At 44.1% G+C, this 16,512-nt stretch overlaps 2 protein-coding genes across 3 annotated transcripts in view; one reads left to right on the plus strand and one right to left on the minus strand.

Annotated features, from left to right (window-relative positions):
- Nup58 (nucleoporin 58) overlaps window positions 1-2,135 on the minus strand; it is a 46,598-nt gene extending 44,463 nt beyond the window's left edge. Inside the window, exon 1 of one of the 2 annotated variants that reach the window (XM_021181742.1) lies at window positions 1,789-2,107. In XM_021181742.1, coding sequence (XP_021037401.1) covers window positions 1,789-1,895 — 107 coding nt within the window. In that variant the 5' untranslated portion in view covers window positions 1,896-2,107. Of the gene's footprint in view, window positions 1-1,788 lie in introns of both variants that reach the window. The other variant, XM_021181741.2, reaches the window with a different exon arrangement.
- Window positions 2,136-15,202: 13,067 nt separating this feature from the next.
- Mtmr6 (myotubularin related protein 6) overlaps window positions 15,203-16,512 on the plus strand; it is a 37,332-nt gene continuing 36,022 nt past the window's right edge. The window contains exon 1 of the mRNA XM_021182178.2: window positions 15,203-15,363. Coding sequence (XP_021037837.1) covers window positions 15,340-15,363 — 24 coding nt within the window. The 5' untranslated portion in view covers window positions 15,203-15,339. The remainder of the gene's footprint in view (window positions 15,364-16,512) is intronic.

The raw sequence follows: 16,512 nt of genomic DNA on the forward strand, positions 1-16,512 counted from the left end.
GAGATGATCTTTGCTGCTGTCTTATTTGTCTTCTATATGTGTGACCTGCACTCCAAGATATCATTCATCAACTGGCCTTGGACTGACTTCTTCAGATCCCTCATAGCAACCATCCTGTACCTGATCACCTCCATTGTTGTCCTTGTAGAAGGAAGAGGCAGCTCCAGAGTTGTCGCTGGGATGCTGGGCTTACTTGCTACGTTGCTCTTTGGCTACGATGCATATATCACCTTCCCTCTAAAGCAGCAAAGACATACAGCAGCCCCCACTGATGGCCCGTGATCGTCTTTCAGCTGTCTCTGCTACCTGTCAATAGGTGCTCGCCTTTCCTCCAAGCTCTCAGGAGGCAGAGGCAGGTGGATCCCTGTGAGTTTGAGGCCAGGGCTACACAGTGAGATCCTATCTCTAAAACAATTTTTCCTCCGGTTTCCACAACACTCCAGCCAATTCTCTGACCCCATTGAAAGTGCTTATGGTACAAGAGATTGAACCTAGAGCCGTGTGCATACTATGCAAGTATTCTCCACTGAGCTACATCCCTGTAAAAGTGCCTTTATTGGGAGTTTTGTCTTCCAGCCTGCCAATCAACCCATCTGGGTGTGGCCACCTTTATGGGTGTGCCTAGATTCCCCTTTGCTCTGCAGTACCAGCAGCGGACATCAGTTCTGCTTGAACCGTATCCCCACATAAGCTACAAAATGAGTGTGACCCACTACAAATAACCTTTTTCTCTGTGTGGGGTGAGCTGTGAAGGGCTAAATAAACAATAAAAATATTGTTAAAGTCTAAAAAAAAAAAAAAAGAACTAAGTAAGATACACCATTAAAAACGACAAACCTAAAACCAGTTAATCGATGACACAAGAAAACAAGGTGAAAGTTAAAAGAGACAGCAGAGCACACTGTCGCCTGTGTCTCGACAACATAGGTAGTGAAGATAAGAAAGCATACGCAAAAATGGGACTTAACTGGGGCAGTCTGTACTGTTATTTTGGTTTTGCTCTATCTAACGGGGATTGTTAAAAAAAAGAGAGAGAGCTTTCTTTGAGACATTAAGCCTATAGGTCTTGTTATGCTTCGGGAGATACCTGTCCTTCGAGTACACATTTCCTCATTTGATCAACTCTTTACTTACCAAAGGCTGAGTCTGAGTGGTCAATGCTTTCACTGAAAAGCTTTTTGGAATCCCTAGCTACTCGTCTGTCACTACCGGAATCTATTACACAAACTGAAGAATATACCACTTAAGCTTGCAGTGAAAGTAAAAGACCATGTGGTGGATGGTTATAACACAAAATGTTTTACGATGCTATGCTAATCTGTATAGGCCACAAAATAACTATGATACATGTCATAAAAGGTTAAGACAGATGGGGGTCCTGTGGCACAAAGGCTTGAAACAAACAAACAAAAATCATAAATCCAATGCACCGTAACGTTCAAAACCGTAAATACGTTCATGAAATCTAAACCACCCGGGGATATATTTTTTTTAACTTACGTCCTACCTATTTTTCTATTCCTAAAAGCTAGCAACAAGCTGTCATTCATTCCACACTCATTCTATCCCTGAACCCGAGGAATCGCGTAGGCGTAGCCGCGACTCCAGGCCGCTTCCCGCAGTCGGGCCCACTCCGCGTTGTCGCGGCTGGGGACTGCAGAGCCCCGGCGGCAGGGGTCCACAGCCCACTGCGGGGCTCGTAGGGAAGCCTAGCAGCCTGAAGGCAGGCCTCGACAAGCAGAGCTCCGCGGGGAAGCCCCAGGGTCCCCTGCTAGGCGGCACCATTACCTAGACGCGACGGTCCCGAAGGAGAAGCCGCTGCCCGCGCCGGTCCCGCCGGGGGCCACAGTGGTGGAGCCGAGGGTCCCAGACCCGAAGGAGAACCCCGTAGCCATGGCGGCCCTTAGCGCGAAGCCGTCAGCAAGGGTGGAGAGGCCTAGGACGCTTCTGTCCCTTCACTGCCGAAGAGGGACGTGCCACATAGCTGGTGCCCAGCGGAGACCGGGAGGGAAGCTCAACCCCAAGCGGCGGCGCGACACGGCGAGGGCTGAGGGGGCGGAGCCACAGGCTAACGCATGCGCGACACCGCCCGCGCGCCGAACGCACTAGAAGCGCGCCCGCCGCGCAGGGGACCCTGGGATCGGAGTGGAAGCGGAACTCGTGTGAGGCCGGGCGGATGAGGTAAGATGGGCGCCCCGCCTACTCTCTTAAAGCGCTAAGCCCCTGAAGGAGAGTCTCGCGGGATTTCGTGCTTTACTTCCTGAATGAAGGACCTCGGAGTGCGGCTTCGGTCCAGCCTCCTGTCAAAAACCATGCGTAGAGTTCTAGAGTTGGAGAAGACCTTGGTCGTCACCTCACATTCCTCCAAGGGGACGTCTGAGTTTCGTTTGGGTGTCGCTGCACCCGAGAAAAAAAAGAGGGTGTCTACTTTTTGAGGGTCCAGAAATGTACGGGTTTTAAGTCGCACTCGCTTCCGGTCAGCACCCCATGATACTGCAGACTTGTGCTTCCTGCACGGAGGGGTTCAGCGGGGCGGCGTGACACTGCCAGGCTCCTCTGCCTCCTAATCTGAGGTCAGGACACTGTGCCCCAAATCCTAGTGGACGGTGAATGGGATGCGTGCCGGTCTTGGGGATCTTCCCTTCCCTGAAGGCTGCTGCCTGGCTATGTGGCTTTCCCATAACTTGGGTTATTTACGAGAGGAACTGCGAAGTGGAAAGTATAAGGACAGGAATGAGCGATCTGGCTGGAGAGCTGGCTCAGCACAGACTGCTCTTCCAGAGATCCTGAGTTGAGTTTCCTAGCAACCACATGGTGGCTCACAACCATCTGAAATGGGATCTGATGTCCTCTTCTGGTGTGTCTGAAGACAGCTACAGTGCACTCATCCATAAAATAAATAAATCTGAAAAAAAAAAAAACCCTGAAGGATGTAAGTTAGAATGTACGGGCACCCGGAGCAACGTGGACACCAAGAAATGCTTCTTAGCGGTGGTCTGGGGACACTGCCATCATCATATCATGGTTCTTTAATTCTCTGGCAGGAATTGGCATACTATTCCTGCAAGTGCGTTGACCAGCTGCCAAGTCTTGTTCGATGAAATTGATCCCATCATCAGATGGCTCAGATTTATGCTAAAGCACAGTCCTCTCCATGGGAGTAATTCGAACAAAAGCCCAGTGGTCTCAGAGTCTGGCACTCAGTGCCCTTTATATGACAAATCCTTGGAACTTCTTTTCTCACAGCTCCCCCACAAATCAGCACTTGTTTTGTGTTGATCTTGAGCATTGCTACCTGCAGTTGGCTGAACTAGAACACCCTCCAGATTCATTGTAGAGCCCTGTCCTCTCCCCAAATACTAAGAATGATGAAACTCTGTTCCTCCTCATTTCCCTTTGGGAGGTCACAAAAGTTAGATGATGTCAAAAGGTGTGTTTGGCACATGATGTCTTGTCAGCCATGAACCATGCAAACTACAATAAGGAGTAACCTGGCAAGATATCTCTATTGGTGCAGTAGTGGCATGAATGTCCCAGTAAACATTCCTTTTAACTGAAAAAAAAAAAATTAAGAGGAATCCAGATTTTTATTGAAAGGCTCCAAAACTTGAAGATACCAACATAAAATTAGCAAGAGCTACATGTCTGGCTCTGAGGACTCATTAGGTCAGTGAGAAGGGATGATTATTTTAAAATATAATAGAGACTAATATGTCTATGACCAGAAAAACTGTGGGCATATGGAATACTTTCAGTAATTCTGTAAGTCTGTGACTTTAAAATTCAAAGTTTACTGAAAAATCTCAACCTGACTCTAATAAAAGCTTGTACAAAAAAAAAAAAAGCTTCAGAAGAGACATTCAAATTATCATATATTCATGTTTGATTTATGATTTATGGCAAAGTTTAGCTATACAACAGTGATAGTTAACCCATATCCCATAGAAACAAAAAAACTAGAATTTTTGATCAATGGTATTACAATATATTGCATGCTAGTGGATTCATGAAGTTTAAGACTAGACTTAAAAAGTCCCTTGCCTCTGTTAACACTTCCAGTTGTATGTAATTCTGCCCCAGCAGCATGTGGTGTTGAGAGGTGCTACAATTTACAGAGTGTGGAAAGTTAACTCAAGAGGGGACTCCATCTATACACGTCTAGAGAAGCCCCCACCATGCTGAGCTAAGATTTCATATGCAGCTGTTTTGTACTCCTAACCCCCAACCCGCTCCTGTAAGTAAGCCCAGTGAATTTGTTGGTTGCCCAAACGAGATCTCGGTGGGATGTGTCCTTTGTGCCCTATCTGGAGTGAGTAGGTGTTTGTTCATATCTCCCCAGGAAAAGGTCACACAAAACCTAGTCTAGTGTAAGCAACAAAGCCTCCTCCAAGGGATCATCTAACTAAGTACTCTTTGTCATGACATTGTAAATGTTTCTATTGTCTTAATACAATCTATTTCCTTATACAGATCTGCATAACGTTTTTAGTAAGCTAAGCCTGATGAATATACGATCTCTTATTCCTCCCACCACTTCAAAAAAAGTTCCTTATGTGCTCCTTTACTTTGATTTGAATTTAATTTTCTTTCTTTTTTTAAGATTTATTTTTATTTTATGTGAGTACACTGTAGCTGTCTTCAGACACACCGGAAGAGGGCACCAGATCCCATTACAGATGGTTGTAAACCACCGTGTGGTTGCTGGGAATTGAACTCAGGACCTCTAGAAGAGTAGTCAGTGCTTTTAACTGCTGAGCCATCTCTCCAGCCCTTAATTTAATTTTCCTTGGAAGATTAATTATCAGAATTATTTGAGGTTCATTACAGAGGCATATTGCACCAGCGAGGACTTGGTGCTTGCTACTTTAAAGTCTTGAGGCACCATTAGCCCCGGCCCATTTAAACACCATTTACCTCTTAAATGTTCTTGGACTGGATAATTCAAATGAATCCAGAATATAAATCTGCCTAATGGCATTTTCATGGTTGTAATGTTTCCAACACAAGCACTGTTCTTTCTGTTCTCATTGTCAAGGTGGATTTCCTTCTCTGGGGCACAGGATTGGAGGAGTTTCTGTCTAGGGTGTTATGTAGTTGGGTCTTCCATTGGATTCTCACCTAAAGTGGACCCTGCACTTGGACTTTTAGTTGGGCATCTTAGAGGGTATCAAAACAGAAATAGTAAACTCACCTGAGTGGCATGGTCTTCCTGCAGCATCAACATCAGTGTCTTGCTCACCTCTGTAGATGCATACATTCCTCCATATTTCTAGCTATAAGATCTCTCTGTCTTGTCAGCTATTTAATTCTTCATGGAATTTGATCTTATATTTTCTATTACTTGAGGTTTTCTTTTAAGCAGAGTGATTTTCAAGCTTCTCATATTACAGTAAATGGAACTTTAATATGGATTTTGAAAAGCAAGTCAATATAGAATGGTTACTAAGAATGCAGACTCTGGAGTCAGACTGTCTGGCTTTATGCCATGACTCTTGACATTATCCACTCTGTAATATCAGACAACTTCATCCTATTTCATTTTTGTCATCTTTGAAATGAGAGAAGTAACAGTACTTTCCCCATAACACTGATAAGATACTCAGTGTCCTTCCTGTCACCTGGTAATCACAGTAGACATTAGCTAATATCAGTATTACTGTCAGAAGATTTGGAAAAGAGAAAATGTTAACTGTCAAGAAACAAGTGATGAACAGACAAGACAATGGTTTGGAGCAAAATGACATAAAAAGTTTTACTGTCAGAGTCTTGAGGTGTATTATACAGTGTAATTTGCCTTTCTGTATTCTCATCTTTTCAGAGCTGTGTGTGTGTGTGTGTGTGTGTGTGTACAACTGTGCCACAGGACATCCGTAGAGGTTCTAAGGATTGAACTTGGGTTGACCCATGAGTCATCTTACCAATCCTAAAAGTACCACTTTCTAATTACAAATGTGAAACTGCTTACTTCATAAGTCTTGGACAACATGGAGCAGGGCTTCTCGACCTCTTTAGCCTGCCATCTAGGGCAGGAGGATTTTTACTGTGGGTTTTCTGGCACATTGCCACTGGCCTAGACCTACTAGTTGTCAGTTGTATCGGCTCCAGATTTTACCAGACATCCCATGGAAAGAAAATGCTTCTAAATAGTGTCAGAGGAACTATGAATAAATAAATAAATAAAATAATCACTCATGGCTCTATTTGCAACAGTTACAAACTGTTTGCTGGTCACATTGAACTTGCTGTATGGTAGGTAGCATTTTGTTCATGTAATAATATGTTATCATTTTATTAAGGAATATCCCTCTATAGGGTCATACACACACACACACACACACACACACACACACAGAGGCAAGAGAGAGAGAATTTATGTATATGAGGTGTATGTGAGGTGTATGTGGTGTGTGTGTGTGTGTGTGTGTGTGTGTGTGAGTCGGTGTTGCATGCACAGAGGCCAGAGGCAAGCATCATTTGATCTCTTCTATCACTCTTAGCTGATTCTTTTGAGGCGAGATTTCTCACTGAATTTGAAGCTGATGTTCTTCAGTGAGACTGGTAGTTAGCAAGCCCTGGGCAATCCTGTCTTCATTCTGCTCTTAGCTCTAGGCTGACCCGTATGCACAGGACCACATCTATCTTTGATGTAGATGCTGAAATCTGAATTCTACTTCTTGTGCTTTTGTACAGCAAGTTTTTTTTAACTGCTAAGTCACCACCTCTCCAGCCTACACAGAAGAGCTAGTTTCAATGGCTGCCTACACTAATAGGGAATGAACGCACCTCAATCGCAAAATCCAGAGGAGATGAGAATTGTTCCAAATAAAACTACACTGTCTTATTTCTTTGGAATAAATCCAAGTGTTAGTAGAATCCCTTTTCAAACTGAAATGCAAGTGTTTCTAACAGACTGTCTGGGTCCTTTTATTCTCCATATGTAGAAATCCTGGAGTGAGCAGGGCGAAGCTAGTCTCTCTGTGGAGCACTCAGTGTCTGATAACCAAGAGCAACCGGGTGAGAGCCACAGCAGGCAGGATCCATTATTTTTACAGCTCTAGTGCAGGCTTCAGGTTACTGGCATCCTAAGCTGTACAGTTGCTACAGTTCTGGGATGAGCCAAGAAGTAGGCCCCCCTTAGCCCCTTGGTAGGAGATGGGATTGCATCTAGGCTGGCTTCACATCAGGGATTCCTCAGCACTTGAAGCAGCCAGTGTTAACAGCTCCTCCCATACAGTCCTGTCTGGTCTAAGAGCATTTTCAGTGACCAGGACCTGTGGTGTCTCTTACCTGGTTCTGTCCATCTTATTCTGTAGACCTTACCTTTTATTTGCACCCTGGCTACTTTCTTGGGCCGTAAGCTGTTTTCTGTGCTGCTTTTATGGCTTGACCTGCTGTCTTCCAGATATTGTTTCACTGCCACTGCCACTGCCACTGGGTTGTCAATTGCTTCTTTCTTTATATTGTCAGGTCAGCCTGCATTACTGAAAGTAAGAGAGAGAGAGAAAAAAAAAAAAGGAACAGGTAAGCGGGGTGTAGTGGTGCATGCCTTTAATCTCAGCATTCCAGAGGCAGAGACAGGCAGACACAGGCAGATCTCTATGAGTTCAAAGCCAGCCGTGTGTGTGTGTGTGTGTGTGTGTGTGTGTGTGTGTACATCAGATACCCAGGAGCTGGAGACACAGGTGCTTGTGATCCACTGGTCACAGGTGCTAGCAACTTGACTCCTCTACAAGAGCAAAAGGTTGTCTTAATGGATGGGCCATTGTTTCAACACAAACATTTCAATATAGTGAGTTTCAGGACAACCAGAGCCACACAGTGAGACTCTATCTCAAAGCAAACAAATGAGAGAGAAATTTGTGAGCTACCTTTTACTGGGCCTCCAGGAGGGCATCTCCCAGCTGACTAAGTAAGCCTGAACAGCCCTTTTATATAGCAGGGTATAGCGTCCACCACAGAGCATCCCGAATTTGTGCTTGCACCAATCACAGGACACCTCTTTAGGATCAGTCATACCAGCCTGCTGCTAGGCCAACCAACCATAACTGCTTCCTTCTCTAGTCTAAGTGGAAATTGCTGCAGGATCATCTCAAGATCATGAAAGTTTGTGAGTGCAGTGTCTCGTATAAACTAAAACAATCCTGGCTGAGGACTGAACCATCAGGAGCTGAAACAATCAGTCATAATTATTATGTAGCTTTTTCAGCCATTTGGAGAGCTTTGAAAGTAACTGATGCTGGTTTGAAAAGCCAAGATTCAGATCCCAAAGCATGTTAGAACCATGTTTTAACGTGCCGATTGTGATGGTTTTGACATGTGATTTACTATTTACTTTAAAAAAAGATTTAGAATCAGACAGCGTTTTGGGAGTCTCAACTAATTTTTTTATAAGGGCCTGCAAAAGAAATATGAAGAATACAAAAATCACACATTGGTTCATTCTTTAAGTGCTAGTGAATTTTCTAGGTTAAATCCTGGACATATAGCCGGGCAGGGTGGTGCACGCCTTTAATCCCAGCACTTGGGAGGCAGAGGCAGGCGGATTTCTGAGTTTGAGGCCAGCCTGGTCTCAAAGTGAGTTCCAGGACAACCAGGGATATACAGAGAAACACTGTCTTGAAAAACAACAACAACAAAAAATCCTGGACATATGATCTTTATTAGTCTCACACTAAAAATCTTAAAAAAAATCTTGACAGAATTTGTAATGACAGGATGAAATATAATTACCTTTTGACATTGGAATGTTGGTGTTGAAGAGATGGCCCATCTGTCAAGAGAACCTTCTGCTCTTTTAGAGGACTCAAGATGCCAGCACCCATGGCCAGTGGACCATAACCACATGTGTCTCCAGGGTTCCAGGGTATCTGATGCCTTTGGTGCCTACATAAGCACACACACACACAAACACACATACACACCACACAAGCTCACACAAACACACTTAAAACTCACTTCAATATAACGACTTCCCCATTGTTGCATAGACAATATCTCTCCTTCAGTTAATCTTCCACACATTGTATACTTCAGCACCACTGGAAACATGAGGCCATATGCAATTAAAGATCGAAACACACAACTAACAACAGCAGGAAGTATAGGGGGAACTGCCTGGAATCTCATGGTCCCATGACCCACCTCAGCCCTTCCTGCTTTGAGAGAATGCCAACAGGCCTGAGCTTGCAAGCCGTCACATGCTCTGATGAAGATGGCAGATCTTAAGCTCAGAGGGTACTGCTCCACAGCATTAACTTATAGCACTTTCAATGTTTGTGTAGCAATCTATTTTAAAAGAGAGATCAGTCAATGCTGAGTTGAAGAAAAGGGAAAAACAGATAATGCTGAATTCAGCATTCAGATATTTGCCCAATGATGCACTAGTGACTTTTAAAATGGATTTTAAAATCTGTTTATGCATATAAAACTGCTGTGCTAACTTTCCCCAGGGAGATGTGAGTGCTATTGTCTCACTTCAGATAGGCACAATGACAGACCAAAGTTACCATTCCACCCAAGGCTAGTGCGAGGAGACAATGAGTTTTTTGAACTTACAGGAATGTGATTGGAGGTTGAGCTACAGACAGGAAATGTGGGTGACCCCCAAACCCCTGTATCTCCAAATGGTTTCACCTCAGTATGGATGCTAGCTGCACTGATGGAACCCCCTTCTCTGTTAGCCTCCCACTCTTTATACTCTGGCACCACTAAGACCATGAATACTGTTTCACATGCGGTTGAAACAAGGCACACAAGGCAGTGGCTGGAATTCCAGCTCAGGAGGCTCATACTCCACATCTCCTGCTTCTACACAAGGGTCCCTCACAGATATCACAACTGCTCTCATTAAGGTGGTAATAGCTATTGTGCTCGGAGGACAATATTCTACAACAGCCTTTTATTTTCATAGTGGCATCAGGCTGTGAGTATATCTTATGTGATCTTTGCTGCCAAGTGTCAGGAGATAACACTTACAGGTTTGTAGATAAAGGAGCACTTTGACTCAAGATGCTACGTGATCACTTTTTATTTGAAAGACATTTGTCAGGGCTGGAGAGATGGGCTGTCAGCTGAAAGTACATGCTGCTCTTGAGGAGGATCAGTTTCCAGTACAGGTCAGGAAGCTCACAGCCTCCTGTAACTCCAGTTTCAGGGGACCCAACACCCCCTTCTGATCTCCTCTGGCACCTTCATAGCTTGTTTGTTTGTTTGAAATCCCAAATTGTCGCTTCTGTCTCCAACCAGCAGAAAAGAGCGACGACACAGCATTCTTCTCAAAGCAGTTTATTCAGGAACCTTTCAACATGCAAGCAGGAATCTCTTTAGCTCCCAATCGCAATCCCTTATATAACCCCTCAACCACGCCCCATCAGCCCAGTCCGAGGAATCTCACTTCATTGGCCTTCGTCAAATGGCCTGATCTTGCATCATGGTGTGCCTGTGCAGCTCTCACGATGGACGTGGCTTATTTTCAGGTGTATGAGGAAGTCAGGTGCAAGTCATAAGACTTGGCTGCAGTCCCGAGCACTATCTTGGGACTACCACCACACCCGCTCCCCACACCAAATCTTTGATTTACCAAATGAAGACTCAGGAACCAGACACTGTGGTAGCTCAGACAGGCAGAGAAAGCACCCAAATGCCCCTCCTGCTCCATGGAAGTCCCAGAAGGAAAAGCCCCTCCTTCTGTCTTAAATGCCACCCTTCAACTCAAAGGTCCTCCTTTCTCTTTCCTGGGCTTTCTTATGTTCAACTCCCTGTCCACCTCTTGACCTAGGGTTGAGTTCATTTAGCTCTTATTTACAAAGAACTCTTAGGTTAAAGGTGCCAGGGCTGAGGAACAGTACAACAAGAAACAGGTTTTTTTCAGTTCACAATCTCAGGGTCCACAATGTGATCAAATATCCTGCAACCACACAGACAAACACAGATACATAAAAACAAAATTAATCCTAAAAATTTTGTCTGAATATTACTAACAAATAATAGAAATTCAACTTGAAGTTAAAAGTGGGAAGAACACACTTTTTAAAAGAGAAATTTACTTTTTTTTCATAGTTCTTTATATATGATGAACAGGCCCTGGAAACACGATAGACTTGGATATAAATCAAGATTTAAAGGGTATTTTTAATTGCAGAATCAGAAGTACATTACTCTCCATCTTCAAGAACAGAAAGGGAAGGGACCTAGCACTATCTTACATTTGATTGAATTGTACACAATAGACATATTTTGATGATTCACATTTTGCCAACCTAAGAACAGTTCTCAAAGAGAATAAGAGTTTGTTGGGGTCCAGGAGTCACCTCATAAACCACGTGAACACTGATCTCAGTCAGACATGAATAGTTTATTGAGCATATGCCCCAGTACTGATCAATCACAGCCAGAGGTCAGTCGGGAGCTGGCTGCAGTGCTGAATCAATTCGTGCCAAGTTATCCCACCCATCAGGATTTAGGGTTAGGAGATTTCCCTAGGAACATGTCTTTGTTGTATATTTAATCTTGCTCCCATTGGTTGGGGTACTCAACTGTGCAGAGAACCTGTCTTGCCTAACATTCATGTCTTAACTTCCTACCAGGATGTCTGTTACCCATGTGCACGTCTTTTAGTTCCCAGGGAAGTCTTGGGTACTTAAACTTTATTTGACCCCCGATTCAAAGTGGACGCCTTATTCCAAATAGATGCAGGTGTCTCTCTTATGGTGGGGTCCATCCCAGGGACAGCTTATAAAGGCAAATACCATAAAAGCTCAACATAGGTGCAGGAAGTATTGCTGGGTGGTTGGTTCCTGTCCAAGCTTATTATGGCTGACTATAGAAAGCAGTTCTAACTGACTTCTATTGTGATTGTTTTCCAAGAACACCAAAGCACAGAACGTCCTAGTAACAGCAGTAACAACATATGAAAAAGTTTTCTTATGGCATTGGTAACCATACCAAATGTCAGGCTAGACAGATAACAGTTATTCAGACCTTAACATTTTATTTAGGCCTTAACAAGTTAATTCTAGAGCCAGATTTGAGTGACCATGTTCAAGTGACACATACCCAGGTTACTCCAAATACCATGCTATAACATGTTAGGAAATTTATGAAACTTTTATACTAATAGAACAAAGAATGTTATAAGTCAAGCCATTTTGCAGTTACATCAGTGGAAACATCAGGAAGGCAGATTACAGCAAGGCAGACCAGTCTCTGCTTTGGTCTCAGATGCTCTCTGACGACAGTATTAGCCTTTGGGTTGGTGGAAGCTAGGGATTTTTTTTGTACATTCTTTTTTTTGGTTTTTTGGTTTTTTTTTGTTTTGTTTTGTTTTGTTTTGTTTTTTTTGAGACAGGATTTCTCTGTGTAGCCCTGGCTGTCCTGGAACTCACTTTGTAAACCAGGCTGGCCTCGAACTCAGAAATCCACTTGCCTCTGCCTCCCAAGTGCTGGGATTAAAGGCGTGCACCACCACGCCCGGCTCTTTTTGTACATTCTAAAAGGACAAATACAACAGTCATAAGGTTGTTAGGTCACATGCAAAAATGGACAATAAATTGATGACTATTTAGGGGGCTAAAGATAGCTCATGATAATTTGGCTCCCACTTCCTAGTCAGGTCTTGTTATTTGGCCAGATTCTTACTAAGAGTTACTGCATTTCTGACAAACATTAACTTAAGTTCTCCTTTTAAAAGTATGTTTTTGTGAAAGATCTCAAATTATTAAAAGAATTGCTCAATGAAGGAGCTAAAGAAAGGACCCAAGGTGCCAAAGGGGTTTGCAGCCCCATAGGGGGAACAATAATATGAACCAACCAGTATCCCCCAAAGCTCCCAGGGACTAAACCACCAACTAAAGAGTACACATGGTGACTCATGGCTCCAGCTGCACATGTACCAGAGCTGGCCTAGTTGGTCATCAATGGGAGGAGAGGCCCATGGTCCTATGAAGACTCTATGCCCCACTGTAGGGAAAGCCAGGGCCAGGAAGCAGGAATAGGTGGGTTGGTGAGCAGGGGGGGCGGGAGGGGATAGGGGGTTTTCAGAGGGAAAACCAGGAAAGGGGATAACATTTGAAATGCAAATCAAGAAAATATCTAATAAAAATCCGTAAAAAAAAAAAAAGAGTTGCTAATGGAGGAAATTAACACTAACAAAAACCAAATAAAGTTGATTGATAGAGATTAAGGGTGGCCTGTTTGGAAATCTTTTAAACATTTTTAAATCGTGAACCATTTTCGGCAGAAAAACTTTTATTTATCCTTGGTTATATAGGTACTTACAATAGGTGTACAAATCAAACATTTGATGATAATATTTTGCTTGTTTGTTTTTGTTACAGTCTCACTATGTGGAACAGCATGCTCTGAAATTTACAGACAACAACTTGCCTCTGTCTCTGAAGTGCTGGGATTAAAGTCGTGCCCCAGTATACAAGGTAAATTTACTTTTACAAACAATTCTTTTGTACACATACATCTTTACTGCTTAATTAATGAGTAAAGCAGAGATAGATATGTTTTTCTGATACAGCTCAATTCAAAGATACACTAATGTGATATATACTGTGATGGTTTGTATATTCTTGAACCAGGGAGTGGCACCATCTGGAGGTGTGGCCTTGATGCAATATGTGTGACCTGGTTGGAATAGGTGTGTCACTGTGGGTGTGGGCTTAAAACTCTCACCCCAGTTGCCTGGAAGTCAGTCTTCCACTAGCAGCCCTTGGATGAAGACATAGAACTTTCAGCTCTGCCTGTGCCATGCCTGCCTGGATGCTGCCATGCTCCCACCTTGATGATAATGGACTGAACCTCTGAACCTGTAAGCCAGCCCCAAGTAAATGTTTTTTTTTTTTTTTTAAGACTTGCCTTGGTCATGGTGTCTGTTCACAGCAGTAAAACCCTAACCCTAACTAAGTCATATACTAAGGAATAATAGGAAGATATGAAAAGTTTTGCTTTCTGTAATCAAACTGCTCTTTCTGTAAGAGTAGCAATGTTTGTACAAACTGTAAAGACACCACAATTCATAACACATAGTAGATGAAATCTGAGCCGAGGCAGTAACTGTCATGAACACAGCAAAGTACAGTTGTAGGGATCTGAGACTCAAAGCTTATTCCAGAAGCAAAGCCAGAGATAGGCTGTGTTTTTAATCAAGTTTTGGTCAGCTATTGGTCCCCAGGGTTGCCATGAACAGTTTGAAAAGTGTTGGTTTAATTGAAAGGCCTTTGGCAGGAGGCAGCCAGAGAAGCAAGGAGAGAGTACACCAGCTACCAGTTAGGAAGGCCATTTTTGTTTATTGACGAAAGACAAAGATCAGAAAAGTTTCCAGTAAGAATTTAACAGATGGGCTGGTGAGATGGCTTAGTGTGTAACAGCACTGACCGCTCTTCCAAAGGTCCTGAGTTCAAATCCCAGCAACCACATGGTGGCTCACAACCATCCATAATGAGATCCGATGTCCTCTTCTGATGTGTCTGAAGACAACTGCAGTGTACTTATTTATAATAATAATTAAATCTTTGGGCCAGAGCAAGCAGGGTTGGCCAGATCAAGCAGAGATCCCTAAATTCAATTCCCAACAACCACATAAAGGCTCACAACCATCTGTACAGCTACAGTGTACTCACATACCCCCCCCCCCAAAAAAAAAAACCTTAAACAAAAAGAATTTTAACAGATAAGCCATCTTTCCAACCCTGAGCAATATCTTTCAAATTAAAAAAAGACATTCATGTAGCATCTTAAAGTGCAGCCGTATCTATAAGCCTGTAAGAGTTATATCCTGCCACTTGGTAACAAAGACCATATAAAATGTACTCAAACTTAATACTGATAATCATAATAGAATTTAATAGTTCATTACAGGAGCCCAGTGCTCCATGAGTTTCTAAATGTAATTTAACCTGGAATTTAGAGGTATCCAGTCTCACACTCACTGGAAAATTCCTTTTGGTCAGGATATATCTTTAAACCTAGAAAAGTCTTCTAGTCCCTCTTGCTGATCCTTGTCTAGCTGAACATGTGGGTCAGCTTGGTTGGCCGGGGCAATACCAGTCCTCCATCAGAGAGGGCGCTGTACAACAGGCCATGCATGTGGCCCAGCTAGCGCACACTCTCGATGGGTGACGCTCTGCCTGCTGTCAGGATCCTCTCCGTAGCTAGGATTTGCGGAAGTGTTTCTAGGCGACAGAGCTCTCAGATGACGCCTGCGCAGTGCCGCCGGCGGCGGGGTGGCTGACGCTACCGGGTTGAGGGAGTTCCTGCGGGTGGCTGTCACCGCCCCGTTTCTCCCCCGATGGTGCTCTCCTGAGGCCAGCTGCCTGCGGGCGTCGCCCCGGGATGGAGCACATCCGGACAACCAAGGTAGTCGGCGGGAGATCCTCGCAGCTGCCGGGGTCCATCGGGCAGAGGCGGACCGGCAGTTTGGGGGTGCGGGGCCTCCGTTGCGGGCCGGCAGTTTGGGGGTGCGGAGGCCGTGTGGACGGCGCAGGCGCCTTGGCAGGAGGTGCTTGGGGAGTCGCCAAACGGTGGCCGCCCAGCGAGATTTGCTCTTTTGGACAAGACTGGGGCTGCTTTTTACTTTGGGGGATTTCGGCCGATCGCCGCCTGGCTCGCCCCCAGTCTGGTGGGTCCAGTATCCATCAGTGCTGTGCTGTTCTTGAACGAGTCTTGCGCTGGCTTAAGCGCCCCGCCCGCTCTTTCCGTGGTGCAAATGTTAGCGCATCCGAGGCCACTCACTTTTCTATACTTCTGTGCTTCCAACTTTAGGCATTGTCTTAAATGTAGGGAGCTAACTTGACAGCAGTTATGCAGAAGGGGAAAGAAAGGCTGTGTCATATTGTAAAAGGTCCATGGAACTTTCCTATAACTGAGCTTGCTTGTCAAGTTCGTGCTTACTTTTTCTGTGTGAGAAGAATTCAGAGAATGGCCAAACTTCAGCCTCAGAAGGGGTCAAAACAGAAATGGAGATCAAAGGGCGTGAATGACCTTTTAAGATGAGGAAAAACAGCTCTCTGGGCTTTGCCAGGGCCTTAACTGTCACTTACTCTCTGTCCTAAAGGTTTTAAAGTTACAGGTCATTTGGGAATAAACTGCATTTTTTCTTCATTATTCTTTAAATGAACATAATTGAATTTTTGTTAGAATTTATTTTGGAGTTTGATAATACTATTTGTAGGAAATGTGGCGGTGCTCCTTTTCCAAACTTTTGCTTTTTTTCGAGATAGGGTTTCTCTGTGTAGCTCTGGCTGTCCTGGAACTTGCGCTGTAGACTAGGCTGGCCTTGAATTTACAGAGAGCTATCCGCCTTTGATTCCAAGTGCAGGGATTAAAGGTGTGCACCACCACTGCCTGGCAGATTTTTTTTTTTTTCTTTAAAGAGAAGGAACGTTTAAGTTGCTGACATTTAAAATTTGAAAATGGGAGGATGATTCGATGTACAGCAGAGGGTGCTAAGGCAGGGAAGAGAATGAGAGTGAGTATGGGAGCCCTTCTTGTCCCTGTCGCAGGGCC

This window comes from Mus caroli, chromosome 14 (genome assembly GCF_900094665.2).
Source record: "Mus caroli chromosome 14, CAROLI_EIJ_v1.1, whole genome shotgun sequence".
In the NCBI taxonomy this organism is placed as follows: Eukaryota; Metazoa; Chordata; class Mammalia; order Rodentia; family Muridae; genus Mus; species Mus caroli.